This window comes from Protopterus annectens, chromosome 12.part0, assembly GCF_019279795.1.
Source record: "Protopterus annectens isolate FY-2018-M chromosome 12.part0, PAN1.0, whole genome shotgun sequence".
Taxonomy (NCBI): Eukaryota; Metazoa; Chordata; order Ceratodontiformes; family Protopteridae; genus Protopterus; species Protopterus annectens.
Genome location: NC_056746.1, coordinates 113075846 through 113091746, shown reverse-complemented (window position 1 = coordinate 113091746; position 15901 = coordinate 113075846). Strand labels below are relative to the sequence as shown.

The following is a 15901-nucleotide window of genomic DNA, read 5'->3' as shown; positions in this document are numbered from 1 at the left end:
ATGCATGCTGCTTATAGGGCCAGGCTCCAGTTACTGCAGGACTGAATGGAATAAAGAGGCAACCAGAAAATAAAGTAATGAAAGGGATTAAAGTGGCTGATGGGGGGTAATGTTATTTCTAGAGTGGGTGAAAAAGGTATTGTACTGTGGATGCTAGAGCCATATGATGCAGAATTTCTCTTGGAGTAGGGCCATTTCCATGGCAAATTTAGACTGTCTCAAAGTTATACTGCCCATTAAATATTAAAATAGAACATAGGAAGTGTAAAATAAATGCATCCAGATGAGTAACATGTAGGGCATGTGGACAGAAAAGCTGTTATTCAAGGTAGCTATCCTTCCTTATCCTTTTTTAAAAATCTTTGACAAACAGATTATCATAGTAAAGGAATATGGCTCTGACTAGGGCAACTACCCCCATAAACATGAGTACTCAAGCAGTTGCCAGCAGAAATTGTTAGTTGAGTGGTAAGCCTGACAGGAATTGTAATGACATTTTAGGGAGTCTGGCCCCAATTAATATAGCACTATGTCAGATAACAAAGCAGTGGTGAATGTGTATGTGATGACCGTGCCCTGGCCCAGCAATCAAGGAGCCTCAATCCTCACCAATAACACCAGGGAGGTTGTCTCCTAGAAGAGGAAAGGATGACTAATACATACAGTAAAGTACAATTTCCCTTAAGTGCACACAGAGATCACAGTCAGTCTGGGGCTGGCTGCTCCCTTGCTCACCAGATCCCCAATAAGACTTCCCACTGACACAGCTATAGGGTCCAGGTCTCAGCCTAACTGGGCAAGCTAGAACATCCAGTACCCTCTCTATCCATCCAGTGCTTGATGTCCCTGCCAAGTAGCTGACACAACACACACACACTTTGAGATAAGTATTTATACACTTTACAGACACTCCTGGGAAAGGCTGACACAGATTCTCCAGCTGTGCCCCTTTACCCAGACTATATGGTAGTAATTACTGCCACCACCCACTTAATAATATCAGCTATTAAAAAGCCCTTAAAAGGGTGTCCAATTATTACTGTGCAATATTAATATCCAATGGTAATGTGACTATACAGTCTAAAGCTTATTGGAAGGGCTTAGACAGTAAACTCTATAAATATATAATGTACTCTAAAGCATACTTCATCTCTACACAAAGCAACCACAGGTAGAAGGTTTTAAAAATATTTAATAATAAATAATTAAAACAGAAGACAAATCTACTACACCACAGAGATATCTAAGAGTTCACAGATCACACAGAAACTTAAAATAATACAGTAGGACAGGTCTGGTTTCAAAGAAAAATACCTAATTAATCTTTACTAGCTTTAACTATTCCTACAAGATATCACAGTGTTAAAAACTTACATGTGAGCATAAGCAGAGTGCTGATAAGTTAGATGTCCAGATCAAAATGCTTCCAGTCTCCTGTGAGAAATAGAATTTAAACATTACTAACAAACATGTTTGATGGGTCCCTCCCCAAATTACATCATTTTTGACACTTAGGTTTTCCCAGTATTCATATTGCATCATCTTAACACCTGGTCTGAGTTCTCAGGCCACAGACTGCATTATTTAGCAATCTAACACCTGCACAGAAATGTACAACAATAGAAGACATTTCACATGTATATACTAACAGAAACTAAAGCAATAAAACATCTTCCATATCTAAATTCTAGTCATAAACTTTAGCCTTAAAACAATGCACATGAAATCTTCATCCAGCCACCCTCGGGCCAAATTCTAACATAAAAGGATACAAAATGCTTCACTGGGCCAGTAGAGTGCATTGTTGTCACATATTTTGCAGTTCCACATTTCACAGTGTTTTCTTACATTTATAAACACAAGCCTGTATTTTACATTTATTTATACAGTTGATAGAATTATATATTCAATTCTATTTGACTAGGCTGGCAGCCTTCTCCCATCTCTCCCCAGTCGACACAGTATACCATAGTCCTGTTTATGTTATACTGGGTGCAGTCTTTTCATAAGTCTGTACAGTATATCCTGGAGAAAGCTGCTGTCACATTCTGACATTTTAGCTACAACAGTATGTTTGTACATTACTCAAAAGGGCACAAATAACATTTTCTGTGCATTTATATCACTGTGCATGTTATATTCGAGCATTACGTGTATTAAGTCCAGATCTGCTCTATTATTGTTTAGATTCTTTTACAGTTTGTGGTTTTGCTTCACCCTTTTTGATTTCATTCAGCCATTAAGCTTCACTGGCTGCCAACACTAAGTGCTGTCCCACTGCTGTTGGCTTTTTTTCTAATATTTCCTACCCAGTGACTGCTATTCCCAGACAAGGGCTGTTTCTGTTCCAGGAATGCGTGAGGGCAGAGCTACCTTCCCTACCACTCTGCCCGTAATTCTCATAGGATTGCATAAAAGCTGTTATAGAGATGAAAGGGCCTTCTTACAAGAAATACAAGCTTGTTTATCTTCTTATTCCTTGACCCTAAAGCTCCTGACCACAAGTTGAGTCAGTCTGTACTGATGGAACTTCTTGACCTTCATCACCCTGAGAAGCGTGCGGTACTAATCAGTTTCCTATTTAATAAATAAATAAGTATAAGCAGCCACCAATGCAGATGACTTCTCCCAACTCCCATCAAGCCCAGTAATTGTAAGACATTTTAATTTCATTCTAAATAGCATACCTCTAAACCTGCAGACATTGAAAATAGCTACGAAGGCCACTGAAAAGTAGAGACATCCAGCCAAAAATCTGGACACTTAATAAGCATAAAATTTGAATACCAAATAACACGTAACTCCTCAGACTTCAAGTAGGAATATGGGGTATTACCCAGAAGTACATTTAAACCAGAAACTTTACAGATTACAGTCACAGTTAACCTCAGTGAAATCTGCAGCAAACTATTGTATATAACTATACCACAACCTTTTCAGGGAAGAAAGTCTGGTTCATAATTCTTGCTTTTATTAATCTTATTTCATGGTCACTCACTTCTCATTTCATTTCTGTCTCTTAGAGTATTAGACGATAAGACCACCTGAATTTCAAAGCTAACATTTAGAAACAATCACACTATTCTATGCAAAGAGCATTTACTGACATTCCTCTTTTTTAAATGTCTTTATTAGATGAAAAATGATAATATATTCACAAAATTCATGTTTGTTCTAACTAAATGTCACTTTTGCTAATTCATTATCAAAATCAAGCTATTCCTTTTCAGCTATTATTAGATTAGGATTCTTAAACTTAGCCATTCACTATTTGCACTGTTTTTAAATTGTTCCCCCTTAACAGACTCTAAACAATGAAATTCATCTTTATTCCTAAGTTGTTTATTACTAAATAGCATATTATTTATTATTATTATCAAGCAACATTTCAGAGAGCATCACTGTTGTATCTGTCCGAAAGAAAGGGCAACTTTGAGGAGAAATTGAAAGTTATATTCTGCTAAATGTTTTTAGAATTTAATATTGGTATCCATTTATCATAAACATTGTTAATTAAGGAAAGCAGATATGAAAACTTTGGTTTAGTTTTTCATCCTAATTTTTATTATCTATACCACCGCAAAATAGGTTGTTGAGTGTTGTTAGCACATGTACGAATAGGGATATTATGTAATATAAGACTTTTAGATGTACAAATAGGGATATCATGTAATACAAGACTTTTAGAAAGACTGATGAACAAATGGACTGAATGTTTTCCTAGCAATCCTTTAATGTTAGACATTCTGCAAAAAATTTTTACCAATTGCCCTTTAGAATTCTCTTTACATATTTAATAAGATCTGTCTATGTACTTGTCTGTCTGTCTATCTATCTATCTATCTATGCTTTTGCTTATTTTGAATAATTCATCTGGTGCATAAAATGTCCACTGTGTAAATTTTATATCTTCTAAATTAAAGATATTGTGTGTTTAACAGATGATAACTGTTTAGTAATATTTGCATGACCAAGAGGAACCAACAAGTGTGTTTTTTTTTCTCTTACTAGCTCAGCGTTCTGCTCAGGAGCTCCCACAGGTTGACACTTACAGCACCAATGCCTGCTCTGTCAGTGGTGGTGAAGAGCTAGTCCTGACTGGCTCTAATTTCCTTCCTGAGTCAAAGGTTATCTTCATTGAGAAAGGGCCTGGTAGGTTTATCAATACTCATTTTTTGCAAGCAAATAGAGATCTGAAATATTAAGTGCTGAATGTATTATCTGGATTGCTTTTTGATATGGTACACAGAAAATAAAATCTGCAGCTAAGTAAATCCGACAGCAGTTTGATTGTTATTTTTTAATTAATACATTTATTTATTTAATATTCAGTGTGGACACAAAATAGGTTCAGGTCAAAGTCCTATTGTCAGAAATAGGGCACAAACCTGATAATGAAATGCAGAAGTAAATAAGCTTGCATGATGAGATGCGATACAAACTGTTGGCAAAAACATAACAAATCTTTATAAAAATGAATTAATAAAAAATGTAAAATATTTAAGTTTGCATAATTCTCAGGTTGTAAATAGCACTGACATGTAACTATTGGTTAGTTTGATGAGTATGACATAAACTTTTCCCAAACTTTCCGAGGAACACTTGACACTCTAATACAGGTGAATATGTTGTCTGTCAATAGAAGGTTTATTGCTATTGGGGAAGTTTGATGACAACAGATATTTTAAAAAGGATTGCAAATGATAACCAAAATTTGCAGTGTGTCTCAAATTATAGTTAGCTACCTGTGTCAGCTGACTCATGTCACAAATGGTCTTACGTGACAGCTTAAGTCATTGGTTACTCGAAGGGGATGTGATCTGGTCCTTCAGCAGATGACAAAATATGTCCAATACTTGTCTCCCCTACCTTGCTTAACATAAGAATTGGATTTTATTTGTTCTGTTAGTGTTTTTTAACATTGGTAAATGACTTACTGTTGAGGATAGTGATTCAATTGGTCCCAGGAGTGTTATTTTAATTATAGTAATTATTTCTCTATAGGATGTAGTGTTTTGGGCAATTCTGATAACAGTTTAGTGCAAAAAGAAGGGGAAGACTGACCATATTAAGTAAGGGGTTTTGGAGGTCATTAGCCAAGGGGGTGGCCATCAGTGTGGAGAGAAAGCAAATTCTTCTGAATGGCAATTTTAATGAGAAAATGGAGGACGGGCCTACAATTGTGATGAAGAAGCAGAAAACAAGAATTCAAATTGCTGTGGTTGACAAGGGATATTCTTGTCTCCAAGCAAGAGAATATTAGAAACAGGACATGCCAAAAGGACTACAGAATCACAGGCCTGCAAAAAGATGCTGAAAGAGAGGGTGGTGCGCAGTTAGTCTGTTAAGAGGACAAGTGAGAGACATCACAGAACCTGATTGTACAATAGGTATGTACATAAGGGTGGAACGAGGACAGCAGAAATGGACATGATGTGGAAATTGTCAAATGTCACTCTTACAGGCTAAAGGAGTGGGCAGTTAGGTGGGTTACAATTATAATGGGGATTACGATGTGTGACATGAAAATTGAAATAATTGTGGATTTTTCTCCCCAGGTTTATTAAAGGAGGGTAAAGCTACAGCCTGTTATGTTGGAATCTGGGGAGTGGGAAGATCATACATACAGATGTTATTAAAGAACAAATCCTTGATGGAAAGTGGAGAGAGCATACAGACATTATTAGTGTCTTATGTACAGAGAGGGAGACACAAAGTCATAAAATATCAGGATCAATGTAAATATTGGAAGAGCGTTGCACCACAGGTATTAGTATTTCATCTGAGTATTCAAAACTTGCTAAACAACCAAAATGGCAGAAAGACAGCTTCAAAACAACAGCTTCAATAACAGGCTTTTACCAAGTTGAATCCACAATATATGAAATATAGAGCTTTGCTGTTGTAAAAGTCAAGTGGCATTGTAATTCCACAGCTTTAAAACATGTGGATGTCATAAAAACAGATCGGATACAATGATGTATGTCCAATGGATGAAAGAATTATTAAGTGATCGAAAGACCTATAAGTAAGAATGAACTAAATATTATGAAATGGAAGATCCAGCAGGCTCTTTATGACATGCTATTGCAAAGAGAGATTAATGAGTATTTGCATGATCTCTTCATCACTGAGCACCCCACCGTACCAACTATCAGTGGATTACCAAAAATCCATAAAGATCTTAAACGCCCACCTTTAAGACCAATTGTGGCTGGTAGAGGATGGTTGACGGAATCTATTTCTATGTTTATTGAACAAGAACTAAAAAAGATGCTACCTAGGGCCTCCACTGTGATTAAAGATACAGCTGAGTTTCTACAACATCTGTATATAGCTCTAGAACATCGTGATGATCTTGAGATTCTGCAATTGGTAACCCTAGACATGAATAGTTTATTCACTTCCATACCAAATAATTATGGCATTCAAGCAATAAAAGAATTTCTAACTGAAGAGAAGGTAGAATCACATTTGATATGTGATCTTTTGGAAATCTTGTTGGAGTACAATGTGTTTACCTATGACAACAGCTACTGTTGGCAGAGATGGGGGTTGCCATGGGCACGCCCTGTGCCAATAGTTATGCAAACTTGGTTTTAGCCAACTGGGAGAGATCTTGGTCCAAGGATGCTAATAACATTTGGAATGACCAGATAATGCTGTACAATCGGTTTGTGGATGACACCTTCATTGTATGGAAGGGCAAAGAAGAAGATGTAAGAAGCTTTGTTAACTTCCTGTCACAGACCACTACTTTCCAGAAATTTGATGTAAAAACATCTAGAGAGATGATTGACTTTCTGGATGTGAGATTATCTCTTGATCCGGGGAAGGGAATAGACACTTGCCTCTATAGGAAAGATATGTGGTGAAACCACATGCACCATTTTTCCAATATGCATCCCAGGCATATTTTCTCTAACATTGTGGAAAATCAAATTGCAAGGCTTTCAAAGCTATGTACAGAAGAGGCAACCTTTCTCCAGGAAGAAGAGAGGCTTATTAATAATTTCAGCCAACGAGGATATGGAAAGAGAAGTTTAGAGCTAAACAAGACCAGAATTAATGACATACGTAAAGGAAAAGGCAAACCTTTTTATTCCTCTAAGGTCAGAGAAGATGAAAGTACACCATCCCTAGCTATACCTAAAAACATCTAACTTAAGGGTCAATTTGATTTACACTATGGACCATGATAACGTATGCCAGGTGATCAAAAAGTTCTGGCCAATTCTAACTTCGGATAAAAAGTTAAAAGAGATTGTTGGAGATAACCCAAGTTTCCTTTTCAAAAATAAAAAGAATCTCAAAAGGATTTCATGCTCAAATGATGGGACATGTAAGAACTACGTACATAATAATTCATCAGGAACAAAGAAATGTGGCTTCTGCAAGGTCTGCAATATAATCAATTGTAGTGACACATTTAAGCATCCGGTTACTAAACAGACATTTGTTTTTCATGGATTAGCTAATTGCCTAACCAGCAATATTGTTTACATAGCTACCTGCACTTCCTGCACAGCATTTTATGTTGGAAAAACTAATATGAAGCTAAAGGAAAGAATTATCAAACATCAATCTGATACATGTAACAGAAAGGAAATAAATTATTTTTCTTCATTTATGTGTAGCTTTGTTTTCATAGTCATTTCAAAGATACATTTTACTTCCAGAGAAGGAGACCTGACCAATCTGACTGAGAGGGGAAGCCAAATGGATAATGCGGGTGAGGGCAGATAACCCCCCTGGCCTTAATGGCTGTGTTCCCTTAAAACCAAATGAAGGAGATGAACAAACGACCAACAAAGACTACAACAAAACCAAAGAAGTCACTCGGAAGTAGCCAAATGAGGGTTCAAGACCAAAGAGAGTAATCCACAATTAATCCAAGTCACTTCTTTTCTTAAAAATAGACGAGCAATGAGCTATGCTCACTTATGACCTGTTTTTATTGACAGAAACCTTAGGTATACTGACTTAGGCTCTGATGTCCCAAAGAAACTGCTGTAATGAAATAAAAAGAAGCGCCCTAAATGATCATCAATTTTTTTTTTTTTTTCACATTTTTCTCTCAAAATCTTGGCTTTTATGCAGAGCTTGTTCTTTTAACCAGTACCTACTGAAAATATTTTACTAATATTCCTTCTGAAAATATGTCTGAGTCTGTCTTAGAAATGTCAAACTGTCATGTTGTTTTAAACAAAGATTTTTAAATAAAGAGTTTTAACTTCACGCTATGGAGGTGTGTACCAATGGACTAACTTGATTGGTTAACATTCATTATTCACTGAGGTGTTTCATTGGATGATACCAACTTTTAAACACTGAACCCAGCTTACCTACTTGGATCTGAAGAAGGCTTGAAAAAGCTGAAAGTGCTTGTCCATTGTTTACATCAGAAGGGTTCTTCACTTTTATGTTCGTTTTTTTCTGTTTTTATGACATCCACATGTTTTAAAGCTGTGGAATTATGCCACTTGACTTTTACAACAGCAAAGCTCTATATTTCATATATTGTGGATTCAACATGGTAAAAGCCTGTTATTGAAGCTGTTGTTTTGAAGCTGTCTTTCTGCCATTTTGATTGTTCAGCAAGTTTTGAATACTCAGATGAAATACTAATACCTGTAGTGCAACGCTCTTCCAGTATTTACATTGGTTTTGTTCTGCTGAGCATTCTTTAGTGGAATTCACTTCTTTTTCTGGAAGATATCAGGATCTACAGGCCAAAACAAGAGCAATGTGGAAGAAAGATACCCAGACAGTTCCAAATGTAGCTGGAGCAATGGTTTCTATAAAAAATAATTTACAATTGTGTTTAAATATGTTACCAATGGTTTACTATCATAATTCTGAAGTGCATTCGGTCGAATGCCGGTATCTCCGACTCCCAAGCGCGAAAGTGACAATGTCGAATTCCGACATTGCTGAAAGTACATCTCGAATTCAACCTCCAAATGGGCTTTAACATGGGTCGAGATAGGGGCGAGATTTGTACTTCGACAATGTCGGGTTTGACATTGACACCATTCAACCCCCTGCCATTCGCTGTAGTGGTATTGGCAAGACGCACGTCGGAATTACGATAGTAAACCATTACCAATACATGTAATCCCATACGAATTGCAGAAGGAGTCATTGCTGGGTACATTGCGAGTGCTGCAAAGAGCACTTTTGGCTGACATCAAAGATTGAAATAGTACTAATTTCATGAACTTTAACTGTACTTTGACTTCAGAATGGGGTCCATTCCCATCATAGTATTAGAAACCCAAAAGATTTGGAATCATATGCGCACCCCGAATAGACACCAACCTGGGTAGCAACAGTCAAAACAATACTCCTTCTTAAGAGTGAACCTGCAAGCTACCCTAAAAATCATAGATCAATAACTTGCCTTCCGATGACGTATAAACTATACATGGGAATTGATGTCGACCGAGTTTATAGTCATTTAGAAGAAAACTCAGTTTTGCAGTAGAACAAAAGGGCAATAAAAGAAAGTCATATGGAACAAAGGATTATTTGCTGTTAAATAATGCCACACTGGAGAACTGTAAAAAGGGGAAGATGGCATAGATTAACTATAAAAAAGCATTTGATAGTATCCCACATTCATGGATAAAAGAGTGCTTAAAAATATATGAGATACACCCAACATTGATCGACTACATTACAGTGACCAAGAAACAGTGTCAGACCACTTTGCAATTAAGCCATGATAAAGGACAGATTATTAGCCCAGAGATAAAAATTTAAAGGGGGAGATTGCAGGGTGACTCTCTGTCACCATTGCTATTCTGTCTTGCCATTAAACCATCAAGCTGTTTACTTAACAACTTAGGCCATGGCTACAGTTTGGCTCCTAAAAAACAACAAAGTGTAAAGACTTCTCATCTTCTCTTTGTCAATGATTTAAAACTGTATAGCTCATCAGATGAGGAACCATATGCACAGCTGCAGGTTGTCAAAACTATTTCAGATGATATAAGAATGTCACAGTCTTGATAAGTGTACAAAAGCAACCTTTAAAGCAGAAAAACATCAGTTCAGGACAATAATGTGATATACAAGAACTTTAGCAAGAGGGAGTGTGTAAATATTTGGAAATTGATGAAGGAACAACAATAAAACATGAACAAATGCAAATAAAACTTAGTAAGGAATACTTTATAGGTTCATAGGTAGGTACTAGGCTATCTGCCCAAAGGCATTTATAAGCCTAGCCGGAATGTGTTGGCTTTCACTGCCCCCTTAGATTAGTTCCCTGTGCCTCTGTCCAGCAGACCCAGTGAAGTGATCCCCGGGGTAAACTTTCTGTTTCCCATCCACTCATCACGGTTTCTCTTGAAGAGTGTTAGTGAGGAGCTCTGCCTAATGTAAATTGGAATCTTGTTCCAGAGCATGGGAAGTCTCTGGGACAAGAATCTATACTTCCAGCACGTCCCATTTATTGTTGCGGTGAGGTTTAGATCCCCTTGAGAATGTGGCTTGAGGGGATATGGTTTTCTTTAGGTGGAGCATGTCCATCAATTCTGGATTGGACATGGCCTTGTATGACAGGCAGAGATCACCTCTGAGTAGGTGGTATGCAACCAAGTACAGCTGGAGTTTCTTCAGTCAAGTTGCATAGGGCATCTGTTTGAGGCCAGTGATCCTCTTGGTAAGGTACTTCTGTGGTCTTTCCAGCTGTTGCAGGTGTCTTGAAAGGTACATCCCAAATGGGGCATTGTTCTCTATGATGGGTCTGATGAGTGATATGTAGAGGGGCACAATGACCTCTTTTGATCTGGATGCAAACCTTTTTATGATTAGATGGGCCACATAGAAGGATTTTCTAATCACTTTGGCAATGTGATTATCAAAGGAGAGATTACTGTCTACTTGGGTCCCCAAGATCCCTTATTACATCTTCCGTATTTAGGGGGCTACCACCTATGCGGTAGTTTGTGGGTACTTTGTTTTTTTCCAAAGGAGATGACTATACACTTTTTGGCATTTAGCTTGAGGCCATGGTTTTGACACCAGGCATCTGTCTCAGTGAGACCCTTTTGGAGGATGTCTGTGACAGCCGGAGTGTCAGTTATAGTTGTCTGCAAACTTGGTCAGCCATAGTCCTCCTGTGCTTGCCTGTACCTCTGAGAAGTATATGCTGAACAGGAGGGGTCCTAGGACTGAGCCCTGGGGAACACTACTTGTAACCAGTTTAGAGTCACACCTAGCTCCCGCAACTCTTACCATGTAAGTTCTGTCCATGAGCCAGTTGGCAACCCATCTCGTGATGTAGGGGTTTATGTTTAGGCTGGTGAGCTTGTCTATAATACCAAAATGGGGAATGGTGTCGAGGGCCTTTGCGAGATCTAGGTAGGCTGTGTGTACCAGCCTTGGTAACTGTCTCAAAAAAGTCCAACAGGTTTATGAGGCATGATCTGTCCTTAACAAAGCCAAACTGGGTAGGGCCCCATGTTTGGAGGTTCCCAATGTCTCTGTTAATGAGATTCATGATGATGCGCTCTATAGACTTGCAGACCAAGCTAGTCAGGCTTATAGGGCGATAGTTCCTGGGGTCTGTTGTGGCTTCACCTTTGTGGAGCGGAATAACTGTTGCTGTGCGCCAATCTATGGGCACATAGCCTGTGGAGAGGCTGAGTTTGAACCATAGGTAAGGGGTTAGTTCATCTTTGAGCTCGTGTAGGATGCAGCCTGGGACACCGTCCGGTCCCATTGATGCTGTGTTTTTGGCTTTGGAGAGGGCTGTTTTAACCTGAGTGTCTGTGATTTCAGGGGCACTACATTCTTCTGGTATGGTTATGGGCCCTTTTGGGGGTGAGAGGGAGTGAAGTTTGCACTGAACCTGTCTGCAAGGATGTTGGCGATATCAGTCGGTTCAGTTTATTTTGTGCCATTCTGCAGTAACTCTGAGCAGATCTGAGAATTGCCACTTAGATCCTTGATGTAGCAAAAGAATGCCTTGTGGTTATCTTTGGAATCCTTGGCAATTTTTCTTTCAAAGCTAGCCTTGGATGATTTTATGAGGGATCATAGTTTATTGCTGATACTGATCAAGGATGTCTTCCCTTCTTGGAATTTTACTCTTTTCTGTACTAGTTTCCTCCTTCTGTTGTATAGCTTGTTTATGGCAGGGGTCCACCGGACTGGTTTCCTTTTCTTGGAGGAGTGAGTCTTGGTTTTGCTTGGGATAGCATGATCCATGCATTCTTGTAGGTGCCCGTAGAGTGCATTAGTAAAGGATTTTGCAGCTTGGGCAGCGTTATTCTTTAGCATGAGGAATTTGAAACTTTCCACCTCGGCCTTAAGTAATGTGACGTTTGCTTTTGAAAAGTTTTTCACGGTGGTTTCTTTGACCGGGAGTGAGGGGCGGAATGTGAATATCCAGAGTGATTAGTTTATGGTCAGATCTAACCAGTGAGGGGTTGACCTCCGATGTGGAACACTGGTCACCCATGTTGGTGATGACCAGGTCCAATATGCTGTCACCTCTGGTGGGGTTGTTGACCAGTTGATCTAGGGTGTTTGAGTTTATAAATTCTAGAAAATGTTGGGCAAGGGAGTTAGTACTTGAGTAGTTCTCCCAGTTAATGTTTGGGTAATTGAAATCACCCAATATCAGGGTGTTTGGTAGGACCTTTATGTTTCCCAGTGTTTCCAGAAATGTGGAATGGGGGTCCTGGGACATGGTGGGTGATCTGTAGCAAGCTACAATTTGAATTGCAGATGTTCTTCTTGTTTCACTGTTGCAGTCATCACATATGGATTATCTGCCTGCAGGTAGCCCTCAGCCGGCCTGAATACCAGAGTCTTGGATTCCTGCATCAGATGCTGTCTCTTCTTCCATGACATCAGATCATCAGGGGTATAAAACATGCAGCCAATGCCATTACGTCAGTCTTTCTTGCCGTGTGTTGCTCGAAGCAGAAGCAGTTCGCGAGTGCCAGTCAGCCGACTCCTGAAATTTTCATTTTTGAGTTTCAGAACCGAAGTCTTCAAAAAAAGATAAGTACCCCATTGGGGATCTTTTTTCTTGCTCCAATCGATGTCAGTAAAAGTTAACAATTGTCTTACCTGTGGAAAGCAAATACCTCATAAAGATTTTCATTCGTACACATTCCCTGCTTAGGCCCAGACCACGATGTCCCTCGCTGTTGGTTTTGTGCCTTGTTCAACCCCCGAACTATTCATTGTCAGGCTATCTTTGCAGCAAATTATTTCGGTACTTGGTATCAGTACTCCAAAATGGCTTTGTTAAGCCATCCAACTACCGATCTTCTGAAAAAACGTAAAAATAAAGACAGAGACAGACAACATAGGTTCAAAACTGCCGACGACACTTCTGTTAAGCTAGTCACCAGTCCACCGGTACTCAGTGAGGCGCTTTCGCAGCCCATGATACCCACTACTTCATATTCGCAGGCCTCTACTGAGACCCATTTGGAGTCCGATATGCCGTGAGATGCTTCTTCGACTATGGAACCTGTGGATGTCTCTACCTTGGATGGGTCCGGAGCCACTGTGCAGGCACCGGCTTCTGAGGGTGTATTCAGGCCTACAGACTTGCATTTTAAACCAATGCCATCTTCTTCATCCAGGCCTAAAACTTGCACCATGCCTAGAAAACCAATGTCCAAACTGCATGCTCAAGCCTATATGCCTAAAAAATAAATGCTTAGAATGGCTGAAGACCTTATTATCTTAATTAGGGGAAGCCAGCCTTCCCCCTCTAAGAAACCTAGAACTGATTTTCCTTCTGATTCTTCTGATCAGGAATCTGATATTTCTGTTCTTTCTGATTACCAGGATTTGCCCTTATCTACCTATGAGGATTCTGATGCAAAGGATTCCATTCCCTCCAGAAGATTTTTCTTTTGGTGAAACCTTGCACACTCTTAGGGAACATTTCTGCTGGGAAATCCAGGATTACTCTGACTCCAAAAAGAGGCTTAGGGAATTTTTACTCCTTCCTCAACACAGGCCTTTAGCTATCCCTCCTGTTCTGGACATTGTAGATGATGCTTTCTTGGAATCTAGCCTTTCCCCAGACACATTACCTCCAGCTCCAGAAAACCTGACAGGTATTACAGAGTACCTGAGTCTCACAAGTTCCTCTTCAAATATCCTACTGTGGATCCAGAGACCATTTCCCAAGGACCAAAAGGCATTAAGGCTACTGCTGCCAAAAATCCTACCCCTTCTGATTGAGATTCTAGAGCCTTAGACAGATGGGGTAAGAAGGTATACACTTCTGCTACTTTGGCCATCAGGGCTTTAAATTCCCAGGTCATATGTTAAAGTAGCAGCAGCATATTTTAGGACTACTTAAACAGAAAATGTTGATTCCTGATTTTGCTGAACACAAATAATTACAGGATTTAATGCATTCTGCAGAACAAGTTAGTAAACATACTTTGCAATGTGGTTTTGACTCTTTAGAAGCATCTTGCAGGGCTGCTGTCACTAAGTCTGTACTTAGAAGGCATGCTTGGCTTAAGGAGCAAAACTTGCCAGATCATGTTAAAGCTAAATTACTGGATGCTCCCTTAAACCAAGACCACCTGTTTGGCAACAAAGCAGAAGAATTACTCAAAAGGATGGAGGAAAAAGCTAAATCTATGTAGACTGTTAAAGATTTCCTACAAGTACAGCCTCCCAGATTTTTAGACATTGGCCTTTAAAGAATTGGTCCTTTCCAGTCTCTTCCAGGCCCTCTAAGTCCAAACCCAGGAACAGCAGACCACCTAGGTTACAGTCTCAGACTGTGCACAGGTCTAAGCAGTGGGGGGGCTCCCACTTCCAAAGCAGGAAGTAGTAAACTACCCCCCTATGGAAAAATGGCACAATGACTTAACCTTAACCATCCCAATTCCTGCTCAGTTGCCTGCTCCCTTGGAAGAAAGCTCGCCCTGCATTCAAAAAACTGGGAACTCATTACCTGGGACAAATGGGTTTTGAATATAGTTTCCCAAGGATACAGATTCCACTTCCACTCCCTACCAACCCCAAATGGTTGGCCAGACCTACCTCCAAATCAGTGGGCGGTGGCCCAACAGCAGGTTCTTTTGCTTCTAAGTATCAGGGCTATTCAACCTGTCCCAACAGAACAAAGGGGACAAGGTATTTATTCAAGACTTTTCCTGGTACCCAGAAAAGATAGCTCCTGGCATCCTATCCTGGACCTCTCTGTTCTAAACACCTTTCTGTTAATCCCAAAATTCAAAATGCTAACACTTCAACAGCTTCTTCCTATGCTAGGCAAATATGCCTGCTTGGCAACCTTAGACTTAAAGGAAGCTTACCTGCACATTCCAATAGGGGAATATTGCAGGAAATACCTACACTTCAGGGCATGCTCCATGCACCATCCGTTATCTGCACTTCCCTTTGGCTTATCAACTGCACCCAGGGTATTCACAAAATGTCTAGCTCCAGCCATTGCATTTGGCAGGCAGAGAAATATTCAAATACACCCATACTTGGATGATTGTCTGATTCAGGCAGAAAGCCAGGACTTGCTATTACAATATCTGGCATTTGTAAAGAAACTTCTAACCTCCCTGGGGTAAAATATAAACAAAAAGAAATCTCACCTAGTACTCTGTCAACAGATTGTATTCCTGGGAGCAAGCTTGAACACAGCTTCGCAGATGGCTTTCCTCACTCTGGAGAAACAAGTTAATTTGACAACCTACTTCAAACTGTTGGCCACAAAACCCCAGCTATCTGCAAGAAAAATTCTGCAAGCCCTGGGGTTCATGGCCTCTTGCATTCTACTAATTCCATATGCAAGGCTGCATATGAGGAAACTACAGTGGTATCTAAAAAGCCTATGGTGTCAACATTCTCAGGACCTGGAATCAATGATTCCTGTCATTCCTTGTAT

General features: G+C 39.5%; 1 protein-coding gene across 1 annotated transcript in view; it reads left to right on the top strand.

The window, feature by feature from the left end:
- NFATC4 (nuclear factor of activated T cells 4) overlaps positions 1-15901 on the top strand; it is a 2196128-nt gene that overhangs the window by 1737838 nt on the left and 442389 nt on the right. Inside the window, exon 6 of the mRNA XM_044089135.1 lies at positions 4012-4152. Coding sequence (XP_043945070.1) covers positions 4012-4152 — 141 coding nt within the window. The remainder of the gene's footprint in view (positions 1-4011; positions 4153-15901) is intronic.